This window comes from Rissa tridactyla, chromosome 10 (genome assembly GCF_028500815.1).
Source record: "Rissa tridactyla isolate bRisTri1 chromosome 10, bRisTri1.patW.cur.20221130, whole genome shotgun sequence".
Lineage (NCBI taxonomy): Eukaryota > Metazoa > Chordata > Aves > Charadriiformes > Laridae > Rissa > Rissa tridactyla.
Window position 1 is genome coordinate 14,682,113 of NC_071475.1, and position 19,569 is coordinate 14,701,681.

The 19,569-nt window shown below is 43.5% G+C and overlaps 1 protein-coding gene across 4 annotated transcripts in view; it reads left to right on the top strand.

Annotated features, from left to right (window-relative positions):
• Positions 1-19,569, top strand: part of ITPR1 (inositol 1,4,5-trisphosphate receptor type 1) — a 182,469-nt gene that overhangs the window by 139,085 nt on the left and 23,815 nt on the right. For all 4 annotated transcript variants that reach the window (XM_054216021.1, XM_054216018.1, XM_054216019.1 and 1 more), the window contains 10 exons: positions 1,665-1,865; positions 3,514-3,624; positions 4,886-4,981; positions 5,746-5,868; positions 6,881-6,985; positions 7,833-8,025; positions 11,722-11,844; positions 15,553-15,728; positions 16,987-17,151; positions 18,774-18,969. In XM_054216021.1, coding sequence (XP_054071996.1) covers positions 1,665-1,865; positions 3,514-3,624; positions 4,886-4,981; positions 5,746-5,868; positions 6,881-6,985; positions 7,833-8,025; positions 11,722-11,844; positions 15,553-15,728; positions 16,987-17,151; positions 18,774-18,969 — 1,489 coding nt within the window. The remainder of the gene's footprint in view (positions 1-1,664; positions 1,866-3,513; positions 3,625-4,885; positions 4,982-5,745; positions 5,869-6,880; positions 6,986-7,832; positions 8,026-11,721; positions 11,845-15,552; positions 15,729-16,986; positions 17,152-18,773; positions 18,970-19,569) is intronic.

The window sequence follows — 19,569 nt, forward strand, 5'->3', positions numbered from 1 at the left end:
AATGCTCTTGTCATGCTTTTCTCGTCAAAATCCCACAAGCTGCATATTTTTCGTATGTTCTAGCTGAATCTGCAACTCTGTCGCTCTTTATTCTCGATGCAGGGTCTCGCGGGTCAGGTTCGTTCCCACAGAAGGCAGTAGGAAGGCGTGTTCAGTATTGAAGAGTTGCGTTCCCACTGTAGCCAGTGCGATGCCCGGGATGACAAACTGAAGAGCTCGATCTATAGTGGCCGAGATGGCCCCAGACATTCCCTGGGGCAGTTTCTCACAGTGCAGTGGGGTGTTGTTTTTCTACTGTTTTTTCCTTCCCCTTGTTTAGCCACCTAACATTGTCCTTCTGCCTCCTGTGCCTCGTTCCTCCTCTTTCCTTTGTGTTTATTGACTTTGTATCAAGAAGCTAAGGCTGGTAGAAGCCTAGCTATAATCAGAACAAACGTTGTACCGCAGCTGGGGAGCGTTTTGTTTCATTGCTTTCAGTATTATCCATTATTTTTGCTTTTTTTTTCCTGGAGGGAAGGCATGAGCTATGATTTCTGTAGCATCAACCTTTCTACATTCTGACAAGTTAATCAAAAGTCAGGATACTAAATGAGCAATCAGCTGAAATGTGCTGAATCACTGTCACCTTTAGTCTGCATTCATAGACAGCATTTTCCTTTTTTAGCGTAGCCTTCAATTGAATCTGGCAATTTCTCAGTCTGTTTGCCTTAAGAGACTTATTAGTCTGACGCAGGCACTAGAAGCGATCAGTTAACGGCGCTCCTCTGCAGGCTGTCAGAAAAGACCTTGCTGGTGCTGTTGTCCCATGCATCTTGCTCATCTGAGGGTTTCTTTCACCTTTCAAGTGAGGTGTTTTGTAACCTGCTAGAATTAAGCTAGATACAAGTCCTCCTGCAGAAACTTCGAGGAAAAGAAAGTGGTAGTGGCTATCCATTTTTACAGTGTGCTGCTGGGAACACACTGACAAACAGCATCTGAGTCACTGGGAAACTGATTTTCATTAATTGTCCTTCTTTGTTTTGGTTGGGTTTGGGTTTTTTTCCATTTGGAATACAGGAGAGAGGAAACCTGTCTAATTCATGCTGATAAATCTGGCATTTCATTAGAGGAGCTGCTCCTAATCAGCAGCTTCAAGCAGGGATTACAATAATTATGTGGGAAGAAATGCAATGGAGAGAATTGTGTTTCGAGCTGCCTTCCTTCAAGGCATGCCGTCAGGGGCCTCCCTGCCATGTGTGCAGGTGGAGACGATGTGAAGCCAGAGCCAGGGAATTCCTGCTTCTCTCTTGGAGCAAGGTGTTGGGAGGAGAGAGCCTTGAGTGGTGGTTGGCAGTGAGATGTCACAGGTAGGCTCGAGGGAAAGCCTCTGGGCTCAGGAGAGCTTTCTGTGAAGGGCCTATTCCGTGTTGGGTTTCAGAGCTCTAATGGACGCACTCTGGTTATTGCTGCATGTCTTCTATAAAATGTGAAGCCAACAAGCTGCCCAAGAGAGGAGCACATTGCAAGCCAGCCCTGGAAGAGGCTTAAATTGCTTGTCCAGCCCCAGTGAAATTAGAGGAATATACCATGCAATTGTGGGTTGATGAACTTAATAAAATGTTATGATCCAAACAGTTTGCCTTTTTTTTTAATCTTCCCTCCCGGCTTTGACACTCTCCCCGCAGAATTTCCTTCGCTGCCAGAACAACAAGACAAACTACAACTTGGTGTGTGAGACGCTGCAGTTTCTGGACTGTATCTGTGGAAGCACAACTGGTGGACTTGGACTTCTTGGTCTGTATATAAATGAGAAAAATGTTGCGCTGATCAACCAGACGCTGGAAAGTTTGACCGAGTACTGCCAGGGGCCTTGCCACGAGAACCAGGTAATACTTCAGAGCTGTGGAAAGCATCGCCCTTTCTCCCTACACCCACAGCCTGTGCTCTGCTGGGCTTGGATCTCAGTCTTATCGACTTCTGTCATCTTATAACACTGCTCACTTTACTTGCTCTGCAAAGGGGTTTTGGTTTGTTCAGTTTTATTTCTTTATAAACTCATAATAAACAACTTCTCTTTCTTGAGGCCCCCCTCTGAGGAGCTGAACCACTCAAAGCAGTAGAGATTTTTCTGCTTTCCTAGGATTTAAGTTGTTTTATTAGACTTGACAGACAGGGAGGGTGGGGAATTTTGGTACTTGAAATACTTATAGTAGAAATTTTGCTAAAACCTGTGTTGCCTGTTGTAAGTGAAGCCAGAAATGTGGCTCCCCAGCCTGATGGGAGAAGGTTGAGCTCTGCAGCTTTATTAATGAAGGTGGGAACCATGGGGTTGACGTTGTTTTCAGGCACAGTCTTGTGTGTAGAACCAGGTGCATGTTGCTGCCGACTGTCCATGCGCTTGCACAGGGACGCAGCAGTGGTTCCCAGTGAGCAAGGGTTACATGTTGTTGAGGACCATCAAGTGTCGGCTGGGGGATGAGGCAGCCTCTGTGCACCTCCCCCAAAACCATGCTCACTGTCAGGGATATGTTCTGCTCCGAGATGGAATAACTGATTTAAAGCAAGTACGGTGTTTTAAGTAACTGTGTTACTGGGAAGACATAACTGAATAATGACAATGATCCTATCGGATAAAGCAGTTACTGCCCCACAGCTGGACTTAGTCTGCTCTGTGCCTCAAAGGTTGAATATGGGAAGATACCTTGTTTCATAAGCTGGAGTTTTTAGGTGCTCAGGAATTTTGATTTGCTGCAGTGGAAATGATCAGAGGGCAAGGGCAGCCGTACTGCGTGGCCGTGCTTGTCCACTTCACCGTACCACCTTACCGCATGTGGTACAGACAATTAGTCAGGCCCGTTCTTCTGCCTTTGGTCTAAACATGACTCTTGCTATAACCATTTCAATGGGGCCAGTGAAGTCCAAAGTCTAGAATAAACCATACTGAAGAGATAGCTGTGCACGTCAGTTCATAACCAACAGTTTCTGTCTGTAAGACGGACCGAGTGAAATAACAACCTTTAGATATGGCTACACGTCTTTGCAGAGGAACTCAGTGACTCCAGGGATCTGGAAGTCAGCAAGCTACCATCACCTTGTACGTTTTATTACAAGAGCAGTGTTAAAGGGTAAGCAGGGTTATGGAAATTCATTCTTTGGTTAGGCAGGACTGAAGTAGGTGTTGGTTGGCACATGTAAAATAAAGAAAACTCTCCCTAATCTTAGTAAAACAGTGTTCTTCCTTAGCTATGTATTCAGTCTGGACGCTTTGGCATGCAAATGCTTCATTTATCAACTGCGTTGCTTTCTGCTTCCTGAGGCTGGGTGGTTTCAGTAGGACATGCTGATGATAGGAAAAGCTTGAAACAGAATGCCTTAATCTCATGTTATTCCACCAACTGGAGCTTTCTGTTCGGTTATCCATCTCGAACAGCTTATGAGGTGATGAAAGGGGTGACTCTTCTGGCTGGGTCACCAGCCTAGACTGCATTTTTAGTATAGACAATTAGTGAAGTTTGATGAATTTTCTTTGGACAGAACTGCATTGCCACTCACGAGTCCAACGGTATTGACATCATCACAGCATTAATTCTCAATGACATCAACCCTTTGGGGAAGAAGAGGATGGACCTTGTGTTGGAACTGAAGGCAAGTGACTATTTTGTGTGTTCCACATTAACAGTAAGATGAAACATAATTTTATTGTTGGAATTATGTGGGTGTTTATTATATCCCAATATTCAGAAGTGCCAAAAAATTATATGCATCAGCAAGCTGGAGGCAGTGCCCAAGGACTGTTTGTCACAGGTATTTCATCTTTTAAATGATAACGTGGAGCCAGCAGTTTTCAGATGGGGGGGTTGCAGGCAGTCAAGATATGCTGAGGAATCCTAAAATAATTTCCTGTTAAAAATTTCAAGCCGATGAAAACTTCTCTTGGTGTGGGTGAGCTTTTACATATACAATGGAAGTAAAATTCCTTGTGCTTCATCTAGTTTCCTGATACTCTGTTGCTGTTTGTTTAATCAGTTGATGTTTAATCATCAAGAATATTTTAGGGCTGTTCATATCAGTGGTGAAATAATTAGCCCTGGTGCTGGTTTCAAAATACGCTAGCAGGTTGTCTTCTAGCAACAGCAGTCACAGAGCACTCCTGCTTTGGCCTGAGTTTTAGAAACATTTCCTTTCTGACTTATTGTCTTGTCTTATAGCGCAATGTCTAGTTGTTTTCCGTTGCCGACTCACACCATTATTATGGGTAATGTGGGTTTTTTATTATTCTAAATAAAAAATGCTTTTAGACTCAATTAGCATTATACTTCAAAATTAAATACTTTTATTGGTTTTTATTGTCAGTCATGATGGATTTTAATCTTAATTGTTCGTATTAAAGTAGTCTGGTGCCTTGTGGTAGTTTCCCATTTCCTCCCTCTATTTCTTGGCATGAGCAGGTCGCAGAGTAATTTTCAGTTAAAAGCAGTGAAGCATGTCTGTGTCTTCAGCCTCAGCTGTCCTTTGATTTAATCAACAGCGTTTTGGAGTTGAGAGCTTGTAGTAATGCTGCAGTATCTTTAAAACAAAACAAAATAATACAAGCTTGAAACCTCAGCGCTTCAGAGATCCGAACCTTAACTTGGGTTAATTTGATGGCCCCCAATAAGTAGGGTTTGGGAAATAAACTGGTGATATTCAGTTGTATATCTCAATAATTGGAGGGAGTGCTTGGGTAGGTGATGCTGTAGGAGTCCTACATCAGGCTGGCTGGGGGGCTCTGCCTTGCCCACAGCTCTTATTTGTAGAAACAAGGTGTCTCAAGCCCTTCTGGGCAGCAGGGATAGTAATGCTCAAGCTGGGTACCCTCGTTTTTTGACTCCTGGCAGTGATTGGTGGTGTTCTCTCCTCCCTTCAGAACAATGCTTCAAAACTGCTCTTGGCGATCATGGAGAGCAGGCATGACAGCGAGAACGCAGAGAGGATCCTCTACAACATGAGGCCCAAAGAGCTGGTGAGTCTCTCCGCATCACTCCGAAACTCCTGAGGCCCTTCAGGCCCGGTGCAGCAGCACTGGGGAGAATGGGATGACCACGTCCATCCCAGAGCTGCTGCAAGGGCTCTGTGCATCAATCCCTGGCAACTGGAAGACCTTTCAAGGATTTAGTTGAATGAATGCAATAACCACAGGTCTGCCTAGTTCCCAGGCAGCACAAGCAATTAGGGAAGCCGTGATGAATGCTACAGAGAAGCCATTCAGCGTCCTGCATAAGGCAGGGAAGGAGCACCGACTGACGCTTTGGAATCCACGTGTAGAAGTTATTTGCACAAGAGGCAGAGAGAAACAACAATTTCTTGTCATCTAAGAGCTATTCAGTAGACTGTAGCGGGCTTTTGGGATGGTTAATATATTAACTGGTGAAAACGCAAACAGGAGATTCAAAGTACAGCTGAAGCACTGTCAGCTTGCCTTGGTGCACATAGTTACGGTGGGGACCAGCCATCAGAACGTGATGCAGTGTGTGGCAAGGGTGGCATGCAATATAATACCTAGAGGGGAACATGAAGTTTAGTTTCTTGAGTCAATGAGCTGGGCTGAAGGGGCTGAGTTCAGGTCTCCTGCTTCATCCTGGGTGTTGAGAAGCCCACTGACCTTCTCATGAATGTGTATGCTCAGCTCCCTTTCACCTCTGCAAGAGTGCCAAGGTGTACTGGCCTCAGCAGGCTTCAGCCCTCAGCCTGAGCTGTCTCTTCACTGGCCTGTATCTCTCTCTCTAGGTGGAAGTGATAAAGAAGGCTTATCTGCAGGGAGAAGTAGAATTTGAGGATGGAGAGAATGGGGAAGATCTTGCGGCATCTCCGAGGAACGTGGGACACAACATTTATATATTAGCTCATCAGGTAGAATTTCACCTACAGTTTTTGTAGCACCAAGTGTCACAAACTGTGAATAGCAAGAGAATAATTCCCTGAAATTGCTTTAATGGCTCGCCTCTGAGACAAACTCACTGCACGTTCTCTTTTTATCAGAGCAAATTTCAATCCTTAGAGAATCATAAAAGAAAATTCTGTAATATAAGAAAATTTTTGGAGTTTCCTTTTATAATGGGAAGCAGGCAGGCTCTTGACCAAGTTTCTGAAGACACGTGATTCAAGCTCTTGGCAGTACTGGGGAGCGATGTATTATTTTTCAGCTGTATCAAAGGTTACTTTGTACTCCCAAGGAAATTCTACTCACAGATCAATTAAACTGTAAGCAGAAATCTCACTCTGCTTTTATGGTTCTTGCCACGTTCTCTCTATGTTGGAGCCAGTCAGGTTCGTTGTATTGATACAATGTGGTGTTTGAAAGGTAAAAGACCAAGGCGGGGGGAATATATATAGATCTACTTCATATATTGATGCTACATATATCACTCCATTAGAGACTTCCTGTTCCTTTAGCATCTGAGAAGAAAGACCATCAGTACGCTGTAAGAGGAATTTAGAGCATCCAGAAGCATTTATGGAGCAGTGCTCTGTGCGTCTGCTTTTCAATTGATGCAAATTTTCCCTTCCGTCCCTGCCTAGATACTTGTGTGATTAGCACACCTTTAAATTTGGGTGGGTGTAGGAGGATAGACCGAGTGTGAATGTTCAAAAAGTTGCCCAAGTCAGGCAAAAGGTGGGAGAGGCTGGGTAAAAGAGGACTACAACACGGATATTAAAAAAATACATATTTGAATCATTCTGACTTGCTCCCAAAATAGAGCTGCAGGGTGTCTGGTTGGAATAGAACAAGCCTTCTGTCAACTTTGCCCTTTCTTAGCAGCTGACTGTGTACTCTTTCCTTTTTTTATGCCAAAAATCAGAAATTTAATATCATAGAGAGACATCTGGTGTCTCCCACTCCCTTTGCATTCCTTTATTTTAGTTGGCTCGTCATAACAAAGAGCTGCAGAACATGCTGAAGCCGGGAGGTCAGATAGAGGGAGACGAGGCTCTGGAGTTTTACGCCAAGCACACGGCACAGATTGAGGTACAGGAAAAACCGGTGGCTGCCGGGAGGTGTTGGGGGGGGAGGAATATTCTGCTGCGGAGAGAGCCGCTTGGAAGAGAAATGGTGGAGTTAAACGACAGTAACATTGTACCTGATATTCTGATTGAACTGACTACCTGTGTGTGGACTGTCATCTTTGACACAAGAATATATATGTACTTATTTTTTTATTTTATTTTCTGACAGCCGCTGGTGGGGGGGGAGCTATTTTTGAGCTGTCATGTGTGGGCTTTAAGATGGAGCTGAGCAGAGCTCTGTTGGCAGGAGGAAGTGTAACTTCACTTCTGTTACATTTTGGCCGGTACTATTGCTGAATCCAGAAAGTTAGTGATAGCTTTTGCCATTCTTTCTGTATTAAGATGACAATTTGGCCTGATGCACAAGCTAAGATGCTTTTTAAAAGTAAAACATGCACAAATATGGAGAGTTCACAAAACTCTAATAAGCAATATAAATAGAACTATTACTCCTTATACTGGGCTGTGCGATGTGTAACTAAAATTTGCTAAGATTTTTAAATTGGGCGACCAGATTGCTCTGAAATTCAACTCAGCTTTGGTGCAGGATTCACTGGGCCCCTTGGAAATCCCAGCTAAGAACAGTATTGCTGGGATAAGACCACAGCATAGAAATTATCAGTCTTGGAGCTAAATATAGGCCTGCTTTGAAAGGTACATTAAATGAAGTCTCTATCAAGCTGCTGTTCTATGGAAATGTGTCCAAGTTTCTACATGTAGCTGGTTTGAAAAGGGAACAAAAAAGCAGTCAAACCAAGAAATAAAAGCATTTCATAACTAGGAAGAAGCCTAATAAGGTTGCTGTTCAGATTGTCAGGTCGGACCGTACCATGGAGCAAATAGTCTTCCCTGTGCCCAGTATCTGTGAATTCCTCACCAAGGAGTCCAAGCTGCGGATATATTACACCACGGAGAGGGATGAACAAGGCAGCAAGATCAATGACTTCTTCATGAAATCAGAAGACCTCTTTAATGAGATGAACTGGCAAAAGAAATTGCGAGGTAGGTTGCTGTTGCCCGTGTGGTTGTGTGGAGCGTTACCAGCAGAGCGCTGAGGTCGGGTTTCCGGAGTTTGAAACGTTGGCTTGGTAGCAGATGGTTCCCCAGTGCGGCAGTGACCTTGATAATTGTTCGAAAGAGTCTGTCCTCTGCATGATGGCAACAAGCTATAATGAAGTCAAGCTTACTGCAGGAGCAATATGGACCAACTGGAGGGGATCCAGGGGAGCGCGGTAAGAAGGAGCACAGGTCGTTGTCTTGTAAGATCCAACAGGAAGGAAAAAATTTGTGGAGGCTTAGCTTCAACGAGAAGGCATTTGGTGGCAGGGAGAGAGGTATTTAAGAGCAGCTTAAACATGTGTTTTCCAGTAATGGTAAAAGTAGAATTTGCCCTTCTTTTGGGCAAGAAATAGGCTGGCAGACGTGCCAACTAAGTCCCTTCCAGCCCCATGGTGCTAAAGTATCTGAAAGCAAGCATTTTCAAGCACTGCTTTTCCCTCTGAGGTTCCCACCATCAGCTAGGAAAACTTTAAAAATTATATTTTAATTCATACAGTGCACCCCAGTAAGCTTTCTAACTCACTTGCCTAAAATTATAATTTATTTTTTTTTAAATTGATCCCTTGCTTTGCTAAAGGAGAAATGTTGCACATGAGGCTCAGCTTCAGCGGGCAGTGATGAGTGGTTAGAATTTACCAACAGTGACCCTCTGAAATGAGAGATAAAGCAGTTATTTCCTGTTCAAGCCAACATCTGATACCACTGTTGTTCCCCATGCTTGAATTGGCTAAACTCCAGTTATTAGCGCGAGGGCTCAGACTGGTCCAGAACCACCTCCTGGAGCAAATGGGAGAGTGGACTTCTGCTGCTGACAGCCACCAAAACCTGCCTGCAGTGCCAGGCAACCCACGCCAGCGTGGTTAGCAAAGGTTTTTCCCCTCACAGAGACCTTGCTAGTACTTAGTCAGTGTTTGCATATCATAGGAAAAAATCAGGATCATAGAAGCATTTTGGTTGGACGAGACCTTTAAGATCAGTTTCCAACCGTTAACCCAACGCTGACAAGTTACCAGTTAGGTGAGAAGGAAATTCTTGACCTTCCTCATTGTGAAAATTATTTTTTTTATAAAATTGCTTCCCTGGTTGCAACCTGTGATGATTGCATTTTGCCCTTTCACTCTGCACCTCCAAGAACAGCCTGGACTCTTCCCAGTTTGTTTTTGGGACGCGTATGCACCGTTCGCACTAGAGCTGAGTGTTGCGTGTTTGGTAACGGAAACTCAATATTTGCTTCTGATTGTTGGGATGTGTGTGTGTATATATATATATATATGTTAATAGATCTTTTAACAGAGAAAAGCAGTTTTAATCATATTATTTAAAATTATCAGTTACGTATGGATAAGACTGCCTGAAACTTGGTCACCTCTACTGTAATATTTTTCATGTGTATGAATACTAAACAGAGTGGAGCTGTTTCTACCGAACAATGGATTAGTACTTCTGACAGCATCAAAATCCCCGGGAAGTGGCTTCCTAAAATGAATTCTAAGAACTCTACAAGAATATGGGAGTATTTGATATCCTAAACAAATGGGCCACTTTGTCTTTGACAGCATCTAACAGTATTCTGTTAGATTTTGTTTGAGTTACTTTAATTGTCTTTGAGGCTATCTCCAGGCAAGCTGTGAAGACATCCATAATTAACAACAGACCACAAATTAATCAAGATCCACCTGCAGAAGTGGAGAATATTTCTTTTTTTCTTTAAGAAACTGGAATAATTTAGTCTGTCTCCTAGTGTTCTGGTCTTGTTTGCCCTCTGGGTGATACTCTACGTTTTTACAATTGTTCTCACATCTTAAACACAGGTTTGTGTTTTCAAGACATGGCGGGCTGGCAGTGCTCTGTGCTGTGCTCATGTGATACCACTTACCATTTATTTAAACCTGAGAAAGACTTTTTTTGAAAGACCCATGTACTTCCCCTTTCAGCTCATGGTACTGGCCCATAATCTGAGCACCATAAGTCTCCCAAGGTCTTAATTAAGGCTTTGAATGAGCCTGCCAAAAACCAGGCAGAAGTGCTGCAAAGGGCAGATGGGCTGTGCCCATCCCCAGAAGAAGGTTTAAAGTAAAACCTGGAACTTTATAATGACCCTTCGTATAACAATTTTATACAAATGAATTCAACCTGCTTACAAATTCTTCCCATTAAAATGAAATGGAGAACAGAAATAATACAGAAATCAGCGTATCATCTATTTGAAATGTTGCTACATCGCATTTTGGTGAGGCTTAACATGCGCCTGGCTAATTAGGTGCAATGAAGCTTGTATTCTTACAGTGCTGGGGTACCTTTTGTAGTCCTTCCCTTTGCATTCAGCTGTTCAATACATTTGCTTTTTATGTGCATTTCAACTCAGTATAATGAGGCATTGTAGAATTCTTTTAACCCGTTTTTTTGGCTTAGGATGCTAGAAGAGGTGATTTGCTAGAGAGAGGCGGTGGCTACTGTGAGGCTCAGAATTGCTGCACTCATTAACTTACTCATCTTTTCAGCCCCAGAGTTTGCATTTTCATCTCTTCTTTAAATTTCACTGTGAGCTTCTTTTCTTTTGCTCTCTGATATCTGTATACATTACCTCCTTCCAACAGGGAAAAAATTAGTTCTTTCCCTTCTTTGAGAGCATTTTTAATAGATGTTTTTTCTTTTTTTTTTTTGCCACTCTAGACTTCAGGAGTACACAATTTGCTGTACAATAAGCCCGCAGGAGCTAAAATCAGGGGGATTTTGCCTTGATGCAGAGGGAATTACTGTAAGGCAGCTTCTTAGCTGTCCTTGTCGTCTTCTGGTCCACAACCACTTCAGAAAATGAATCTCTTTGCTTTCTGTGCTTCTTGATGCTAGCTGCAGAGATTATTAAAATGGAAGTCTTTTTGAAAAGTATTTATATGTAGTGTTAAGATGTGCAGCTGTTTAACTGTACACTTCGCTCTGTGCAGATGTGCTTGTGTCCTTTGCGCACAGGGCGGAGGGAAGGCCAGCCCACCTTCAGCTCCGTTATTATGCTGGGGCTATACTGGTCTATTACCAGCCTGAAGTAAAGTTGTCTTATTGGCTTGACAGCTAGTCCTAAACATTTTAGCTTTATTGCTATCTCGATGCACTGCATTTTATATCTTAACTGTCCACTTCGCACTGTCTTTGCTGCATTTTTTTCTGGCTAGCTGCAGCAGAGAAGTTTGAAGCTGGGCAGCGTCTCACGTAGGTGAGACAGGTAGGAAGTAACTGGGAGGGATGGGCTGAATCTCGCTGTTGCTAATGTGTACACATTTTCCTCCTCCTAATTGTTCTTTGTGTGACTCCAAGTACAAAGTATATTATTAGGGAAAACCTGAAGTCTTTGACCTCTGGCACTTCTGAACTCGTTCTCATGCTGCCACTGAATCAATTCACGTTTGAAAATATTTAACATGAGTCCTTTGCCTTGAAGCACTATGTAGGAAACTGGAAATACCCCAAAGATACAGAGAAACCAAATAAACTTCAGAATAAGCCATGACTTCTACTGCTGTTGATGCTGTGCTTTTGGGAAAACTGAAAATAAACTGAGTTTTGGTGGAGATTAATTTTTTGTATGGAACTCCTATTTTTTTTAAATGCTCCATTAAAAAATATTCTTTTTCTCTTTTGCAGCTCAGCCTTTCCTATACTGGTGTGCTCGCAACATGTCCTTCTGGAGCAGTATTTCCTTTAACCTGGCTGTCCTCATGAACCTGCTTGTGGCATTTTTCTATCCATTCAAAGGAATTCGAGGAGGTACCAATATTTAACATACAAAAATATGTGAACAAATAAGATATGATGAGCCAAATCTCGTCCCCCACTTGTGTCTGCATCCCTGGTTTTTTCAGTGGGGACAGTAGAAGAGAAATTGGCTTTTTTTTTAATTGCTTTGATTTAAATTGTGCTGTTCTCTGAGTTACTTTTTCTTGAGGCATTTGTAAGGAAAATGTAGAACCGTGCTTTTTCCTAGGGGAAAAAATAATCAAAGACAGACATCCACCTTTAATTACTTGACTGTTCTACTTTGTTTTAAAGTTCTGTAATTAAGTATTGAACTAAAAATATGAGAAATGTTAATTTGTTGTTTTCCTTGAGCTTGCATTTTATTAACACCATTTTCCATAAAACTTTGGTGGTTGCATAGCTCTCCAGGAGGCCTCTGAGTGCTGGGGCTGGATGAGTGAGGTGACCCTGCATTGGAAGGCGAGGTGTATGGTAGCAAAGTGACCTGCCTCATGCCATTAGAAATGGATGGAGTATGCAGGAAAAGAGCCCATCTCCTCTCTGTACTGTCTCTCCAGGAGTCTCTTACCCTGCGAGTCCTTAGAGCAGAGGAGGAGCATGCCAGCCATGTTCCCTGGCTCGGGAGCAACTTGCTGCTCCGAGGTTCCTTGCGATCCACGGGTACAGCTGGGCTTGCTGTCATTCCTGACATAAACTACGGGTTAACATGTGTGGTTCACGCGGGATTGCACAATCTTGCTGTAATAGGTCTCACGGAAGTTGCTTTGGTCCAAGCAGTGGGTTTGTGTGACAGCAGTGGTTCTTAGAGCCAACTCAGTAAATACTCCTGCTGGAGTCCTGATGAGATCCAGCTGCTCTGCCTCAGATCCAGCCTCTCCCAAGAGATGCACCCCAGGGCAGGTCAAGGGGTGGATTCATGTCAGCAAGAATCAGGAAATCTGGAGAAATATCTCGTGAATGCTCTATCGCGTTTATCTCTTGCAAAGCTGGTGTAAAGGAAATGCCTAGGTAGGAGATTTTGCCGCATCTATGTCAACTGGAATAAATAAGGAACCCAGCAGTAAAACCTCATCCTAGAGAGGGTGATTCATTCATGTTCAAGCCTTCCCTTCCCTTTCTTTGAGATTCATAATGCAACAGGGCCAGTTAGATGCGTATCTTTTCCTATTGAACTTCCTTCTGCATCTTTCTCGTGTTCGTTGCTAACTACAGAACCCGGAGAGAAGGCAGCTCAAAGGCAGCAGTAGCCTGACCGTAAAAATCAGCTGAGCTCTTTGTGTGTGGCATAAAAGGCGCTTCACCCTTTTTGCAGCTCACCAGGGAATTTACATTGAGGAGAGCTGTAGTTTTGTCCAAACGGTGTTTGATAGCAGCTTATGGTTGCCGTGGGGCAAAGGCAGTGGGCATGGAAAACTTGCATTTGGCGTTCTGCATATGGCTGAAGCCTGTGAGAAGGTACGGGATGTTTTAGACCAAAATCCAGTGTTCCTGAGAGGGGGGAGAGTTATAGTTACCTTCTGCAACACCAGGCTGTGGTTTTGGCCACTGTACCTCCGTGTCGCACCCTGTGACAGCAGAGCACGGGGCTGGATCCCGTCTGGCCTGCAGTTGGGTTAAAAGGTTTTAACAAGCATGAAGAGCAACTGAGTTTTCTGTCTCTAGTTTCAAAGATCATAAGTCAAATTTAAAAGCCTGTATTTATGGCTGCTAGGAAAGCTGGTAATTAAATTAGTTTGTTGAGATTACAAGTTGCAAGACTGAGGGGAGATCATTTGGCATTTTGAAGATGCCCTACCCTACATATTTGAAATACTTTATTTATCAGGTAACATTTTGATAAAATCTTTCCTCTTCTAGTTAGAATCAAAAATGAAAAATAAATAAATACATGTATGTTTTGTATTTAGCTTTTAAAAAAAAAATATGTCAGACTGTTTGGGGGAAGCTGTCAGTGTCTTGAATCGCTCAGACACGGTGAACTGAGCAGCTGATTAGCATCTGACTGCAACAGAAGCTGTAAAACTTCTGACTTGAGGAGCAGAAAGAAAACCAGATTCCTGGAATTCTGTACTGGAATGGTGAGAATTCCAGAGACAGGGAGACCTTCCTACCAGGTCCTCCTGGTTACACACTCCTCCTGTCAGCAGTCATGGAAGGGCCCCCAGTTTGGGTGCGGACAGTAGATGTGGAGTGCCCGCTGGCTCGGTGAGCTTCACTTGCCCAGGGCAAAGACACCGCTCCCCGTTTGCTCCCAGTCTCTCCCTGTCCCTAGGGAGGAGAGACGAGCCTGTGCCCTGAGCCCCGCTCTTTCCTGCGAGTCCTGGCCTGCGCCGGGTCCACGGCCATGTATGTCATGGCGTCGCACTCCTCCTGCCGACGTGGTGCCGGGCCTCCCCAGGCTGGGGGTTACAGGCAACAGTTGAGGACTTCATCAACTCTAGTTATTTTTTCAGGTCTACTGGGATCTACTGAAACTTGTGAAAGCAAATATATTCACGTGCCGTGGATGGTTCTGTCATAGCTGGGATGTTCAGGCTCCTGTGGAGGTGCAGGCCTGCACAGGAGGTCTCCTGTGGAGGTCTTTCAGGATCTGCCTCTCGCGGCAATTCCCAAGTCATTCCGAAATGAGCTTCTGCACATCTTTTCCTCTCTCCCTGCTCCGTCCTGTTTATCGTTCCCACTCGGGTGACTCTGTTTCAGGCTCTGCACCTTCTGCTGTTTGACAGCTCAAGTTGCGGTGGTGGCGTTGCTGTGGGATCCCAGACTCCCTTCAGACAGCAGAAACATCTGTTCAACTTTTACGCTTATTAAGTTTTAATTTCCATCTATCCTCTGCTGTCTTTATTAATCTACAGTGATTTGGAAAAAAACTAAATGGCTGCTCATGGTAGTCAGATGAGAGTAATATTCCTAAGCCTTCTGAATTTGGGTGGGAGGAGGAAAAAGCCCTCAGTGAATATCTTGCCAATAAGACACAACAGTCCTCGGAGCACATACTTGCAGAAGGGCTGCGGCGTGCTGTGAATTTTGCGGGGCGATCTTGCCTTTTTGCCCATTGAGGAACCAGTTGCTTGAAGAAAAACTTTTTTTTTTCCTAAACGTCAGTTTTAAGAAATAGATGTCTCTTATATTCTGCATAAACCCAGGGTAAATGGTATTTTCGGCCAAGTATTTTTTTTTTTTTTACGGCTCTTTCAGAGAAATGTATTTTTAGCAACACGGGCTTGATGTTATGTAAGCAGACGGTCCCATGGGACAGTCTAAATAGAACCAGAAATAGCAAGACATGACAAAAGCTGGTACGAGGTTTTTAACCAAAAGCATAATAGGAGAATCTGCTGTGAATCTGGACCTGGAGGAGTGTGGTGTCTGTCTTCACCTACCCATTCAATGCCTCTACAGAACACATTAGCACAATGCCTCTCCTTTTCAGCATTCAAGGGGTATAAGTAATGAACACTAAAGTGAAGAATCCTTTAATACTGACGCTTATCATTTACATAATGCTTTAGTAACAAGTTTGTAATTAAAATCTGCTGAAGGCATTGGGCTCAGATGTTCCACTTACTGCTTTGAAATCAGTAATGTCTGAACCTGAGGCTTAATGATGCTCCAACAAAGATAAGATAAAATGGCATTTATTTGGTTATTTTGGTTTTGTTTTGTTTGGTTATATAATGTATTGAAATAGGGTTTGTTTTTTCCTCTGCACCCTAGGTACACTGGAGCCCCACTTGTCAGGCTTGCTGTGGACAGCAATGCTGATATCTCTGGCCATCGTTATCGCTCTTCCTAAGCCCCACGGCATCCGAGCCTTAATCGCTTCTACAATATTACGGCTAATATTTTCAGTTGGCTTACAACCTACTTTATTTCTTCTGGGTGCATTCAACGTGAGTATCGAGTGGGGTTTTTGAAGTTCTCTTGCACTTTATGTAAGGGTTTCTTACCTGCTCATGAAGATGTCGGGGAAAAATAGCCTGGGACACTGTGGTGGAACGGGCGGGAGGAGTGACTCCCTCTTCGGACTAGTTCTAGCAGAAGTGCTTTGCTGCTATTCATTAATCCTGGCTCTCCAGAGTGGAGACCTTTAAGGTTCAGCTCAGTTTTGCCACAGTCTGGAAGCAGCTCCCATCCCAGCCCGAAATCTCTGTGACCCTAAAGTACTTGGTTATGTGCTCTAACCTATCTCCCGTTCAGCGACTGAGCTGCAGTATTTTCAGGGTTGTGTAAGATTCACTAAACGATGCATTTCCCAAATGTCTGCAGTCTACCTGCCAGCCAAAAAGCCAACACTGAGCAGTTTTGCTACAGCAATGTGTGGACTAAGCATGTAAGCTGAGCCACCCGAGAACTTCATTAACACTCAAACCCGGATACCTGTGGTCTCTTGTGGCAAGTGAACCAAAAGTGTTTCTCTCTGGCTGAGTCAGCAGGAGCTGTGCAAAGATGCGTCTTCTCAGACTCTTTGCCTTTGTTACGAAGTGCCTGGCTTTCAAGTGCGTCATCTAATAGTGTTTCTTGTCTTCAAAATACGTCACTGCCTGCCGTCTACCACCGAGTGGCAGTTGCATTGTGAGGGTGGTGGTTGTTGTTATGGGTAATTGTAGTGTTTAGCAGGTTCCAGGTAAGTTGGAGGCAGCTTTCCTCTGGCACTGATGGCTGGTGCTGCACAGGAGGATTACAGGGTGTGTGATCTGAGAGCGAAGTGCTGAGGGAATCTGGAGCACTTGCTTATTAACAAGCAATAGGGGGTGTTTCGGAAACGTAAGGGTTGCTGGAAGAGTTATTTGACTGCAGGAAGTGCCGTGCTTAGAACAGGGTTTATTTTTTACCTCTCGCACCAGGGAGTGTTTTTACTTTCTTCTTTAAATCTTAGTCTTGATGCCCTCCAACAAGAAGCTGGAGACAGGAGTCAGTGCACACGTTTTATTAGACATGTGCAGTTTTAGTTGTGGCTCCCTGTCTCAGCTGTGCAGGGAACCCAACAGCAGCAGCTTTTGACTGGCGTGTAAAATGCTGTTGGTGTAACAGACAGTTCAGACAGTCGTTGACATTGTCATGGAGCCAGGTTACCTCCAGCTTTGAAAAATTGCCTTTTTTTCCTGAAAGCCACATATTGTAACTAACTTATGGTTAATCTTTCCTTAGGTTTGTAATAAAATCATTTTTCTGATGAGTTTTGTGGGTAACTGTGGAACCTTCACTAGAGGATACAAGGCAATGATCATGGACGTAGAGTTTCTCTATCACCTGCTGTACCTTCTGATTTGCGCTCTGGGGCTCTTCGTACACGAATTCTTTTATAGTTTGTTGGTAGGTATTCACTTCGCCCTCAGAACGTTTTTCTGTGTTTGTAAAGTCCCATCTTGGTCGTACACCACTTGCTCTCGTTTTGATACTGGGAAGCTGTGGTGCAGACACCTTGGAGAACTGCACGCTGGAGACTTTGCTTGGGAGGAGTTACGGTGAGAGGCTACAGGACACTTCCTCATGATTTGTACAGACAAGCAGAGAATTTCTTGTTCTCCTTAAGCATATTATACAAGACGTGTTTAAGGTTAAATTTAGATAAAATTGCTCTTTATGCTAAATATGTATGCAGTTGCAATGAAGGTATTTAGCATTTCCCTGTGTGTGTTAGTCCTCTTAGACTTCGAAGGTGCAAGTTTTCTAGTTTAGATGGATTGTTTATAACCCTGCTCTGACTTCCAAGATAATAAACCAATTTAAAACGTTGTGACTCCAAGTTATGTCAATACGTGGTGAAGGTTTAAACCTTCTTAAGGCCATAGAAACTCTTACATGAGGGGGGAAAAAAAAATCACTGAAAAATCTAGCCATAGAAATGTTAACTGAACAGTAGGCACTTTTGGAGTTACCATGGTATGAGTAAGAGGCACACAGTCTTTAAGATGGTTTACTCTGCTATCATCAATAACAATAACATAGTGTCCATGCTTTTGGAGCAGCTGGTTAACTTTGGAGTGTCTTCTTAGCTGCAGCTAGACTCCAGACCTCACACGACTGACACAGCTGCCTGGCATACGTGTTTTTTCTGTTTGGGGTGGAATTCATCATGTACTGCACAATACTTCTAAGAATAAGCACTGAAGGAGTGTATTGAGTGTTGGTGGAGAAAATGTGTCACTTTTAAAGCAAACCTTAAATCCCATTCAGAACACTCTATTTTTGTCCCTTTGATGCTTGCTACCTCTTCTGGTAACTGAATTGGTTATCTTCTATATTCATGTAGGTCCAATATAACAAATACCTGTCCCCTTGCTGTCAGCCAGCGTAGCCAGCACCCTGCCTGGGCTGTGCTGGTGGATTGTCACAGACCCAGAGGAGTGAAAAATGAAGGAAACTTCTGTAACATAAACAAAAGAATTTGGGCAAAAAATATTGCTTGTTTAATTATACACTCAATAAACTAAGACTTAAAGTACAAAATGCTAAATGCATTTTGAAATGAGCTGTTTTGAGATTGCGATGGGGCAGAAAGTCCTAAAAAAAAAAAAACACAACAGTATGTGTTAGCAGCTTTATGTTTAAAGCATGCACTGTATATATAGCACTTAAGGCCCTCACACCAGGGAGGGACTTCTTCCCATGCGGCTGCTCAGGAGTGGAATCCATGAAGTGCAGATGAAGAGGAGAGTACAGCTGCCTCCGTTCTTCATGTCTCAAAGTGCATGGCACAAGACTGGTACAGTGGGGATGAGGGACCCCATCTTCTTCACCTCTCCCTATATTTTTCTTTGCCAATATGTTAAATTTCAGATAACTATAAAAAAAGAAAAAAAAAAGTGCTCTTTAAAACATCCCATTGGTATTGTTAATGTGCTGCCCCAGGTTATGCCAACAAATGGGATGCCACCAGTGGTATTGGTACTGCGTGTGAGAAAGAGCCTTTGCTTTTGTTTGTTGTCCCCCAGCTCTTTGACTTGGTGTACCGAGAAGAGACCTTGCTGAACGTCATCAAGAGTGTCACTCGCAATGGGCGTTCCATCATCCTGACTGCTGTTCTCGCTCTCATCTTGGTCTACCTGTTCTCCATAGTGGGGTACCTCTTCTTCAAAGATGACTTCATCCTGGAAGTAGACAAGCTCCCTAATGAAACATTGCTGCCAGGTTGGTACCAGCAACTCATTTTGACCGTTTGTGTTGAAGAAAGTAATGGGCTTTTGTTCCACGTGGCGTGCTGAGTGTCTTCCACCTCTTGCAAGACATACTGATTGCCTCACCCGTTTGACAGTTTCTTTCTTACAAAGGACACTGTTTAAATAGAAAATAAAAGTTAAAAAACCCCAAAGTGATTGGTGCAAACAGATACCCCAGTAGTTTTACACAACGCTGCAATGTGCTGCAGCAGAAGAGGGATGGGGAGGAGGAACCCCTGGAGGTAGCACTTGGGCTCTTCTGCACACGGTTGAGATTTCTCCCCTCGCTGTTTGCTGAAACAGTTGAGATTAATTCAGCTACACCTACTCCCTCCCCCAGTTTAATTACAAGCAGACTTTAGGTAGGCCATCGTGAAGGAGGCTCTGCACTGGGAGAATTCAGTTCTGCCTCCGTTTGCCAGATACTGAATGCTTATATTGGCTTTTAATGGTGGGGTTTACTTTCATCATAACAAAAATTAATATTTTACCTGAAATAACAGACTGAATATAAATGATGGGCATCAAAGAGATGCTCCTGTGAAGCAGAGGTTTATCTCTCTCTAACTCT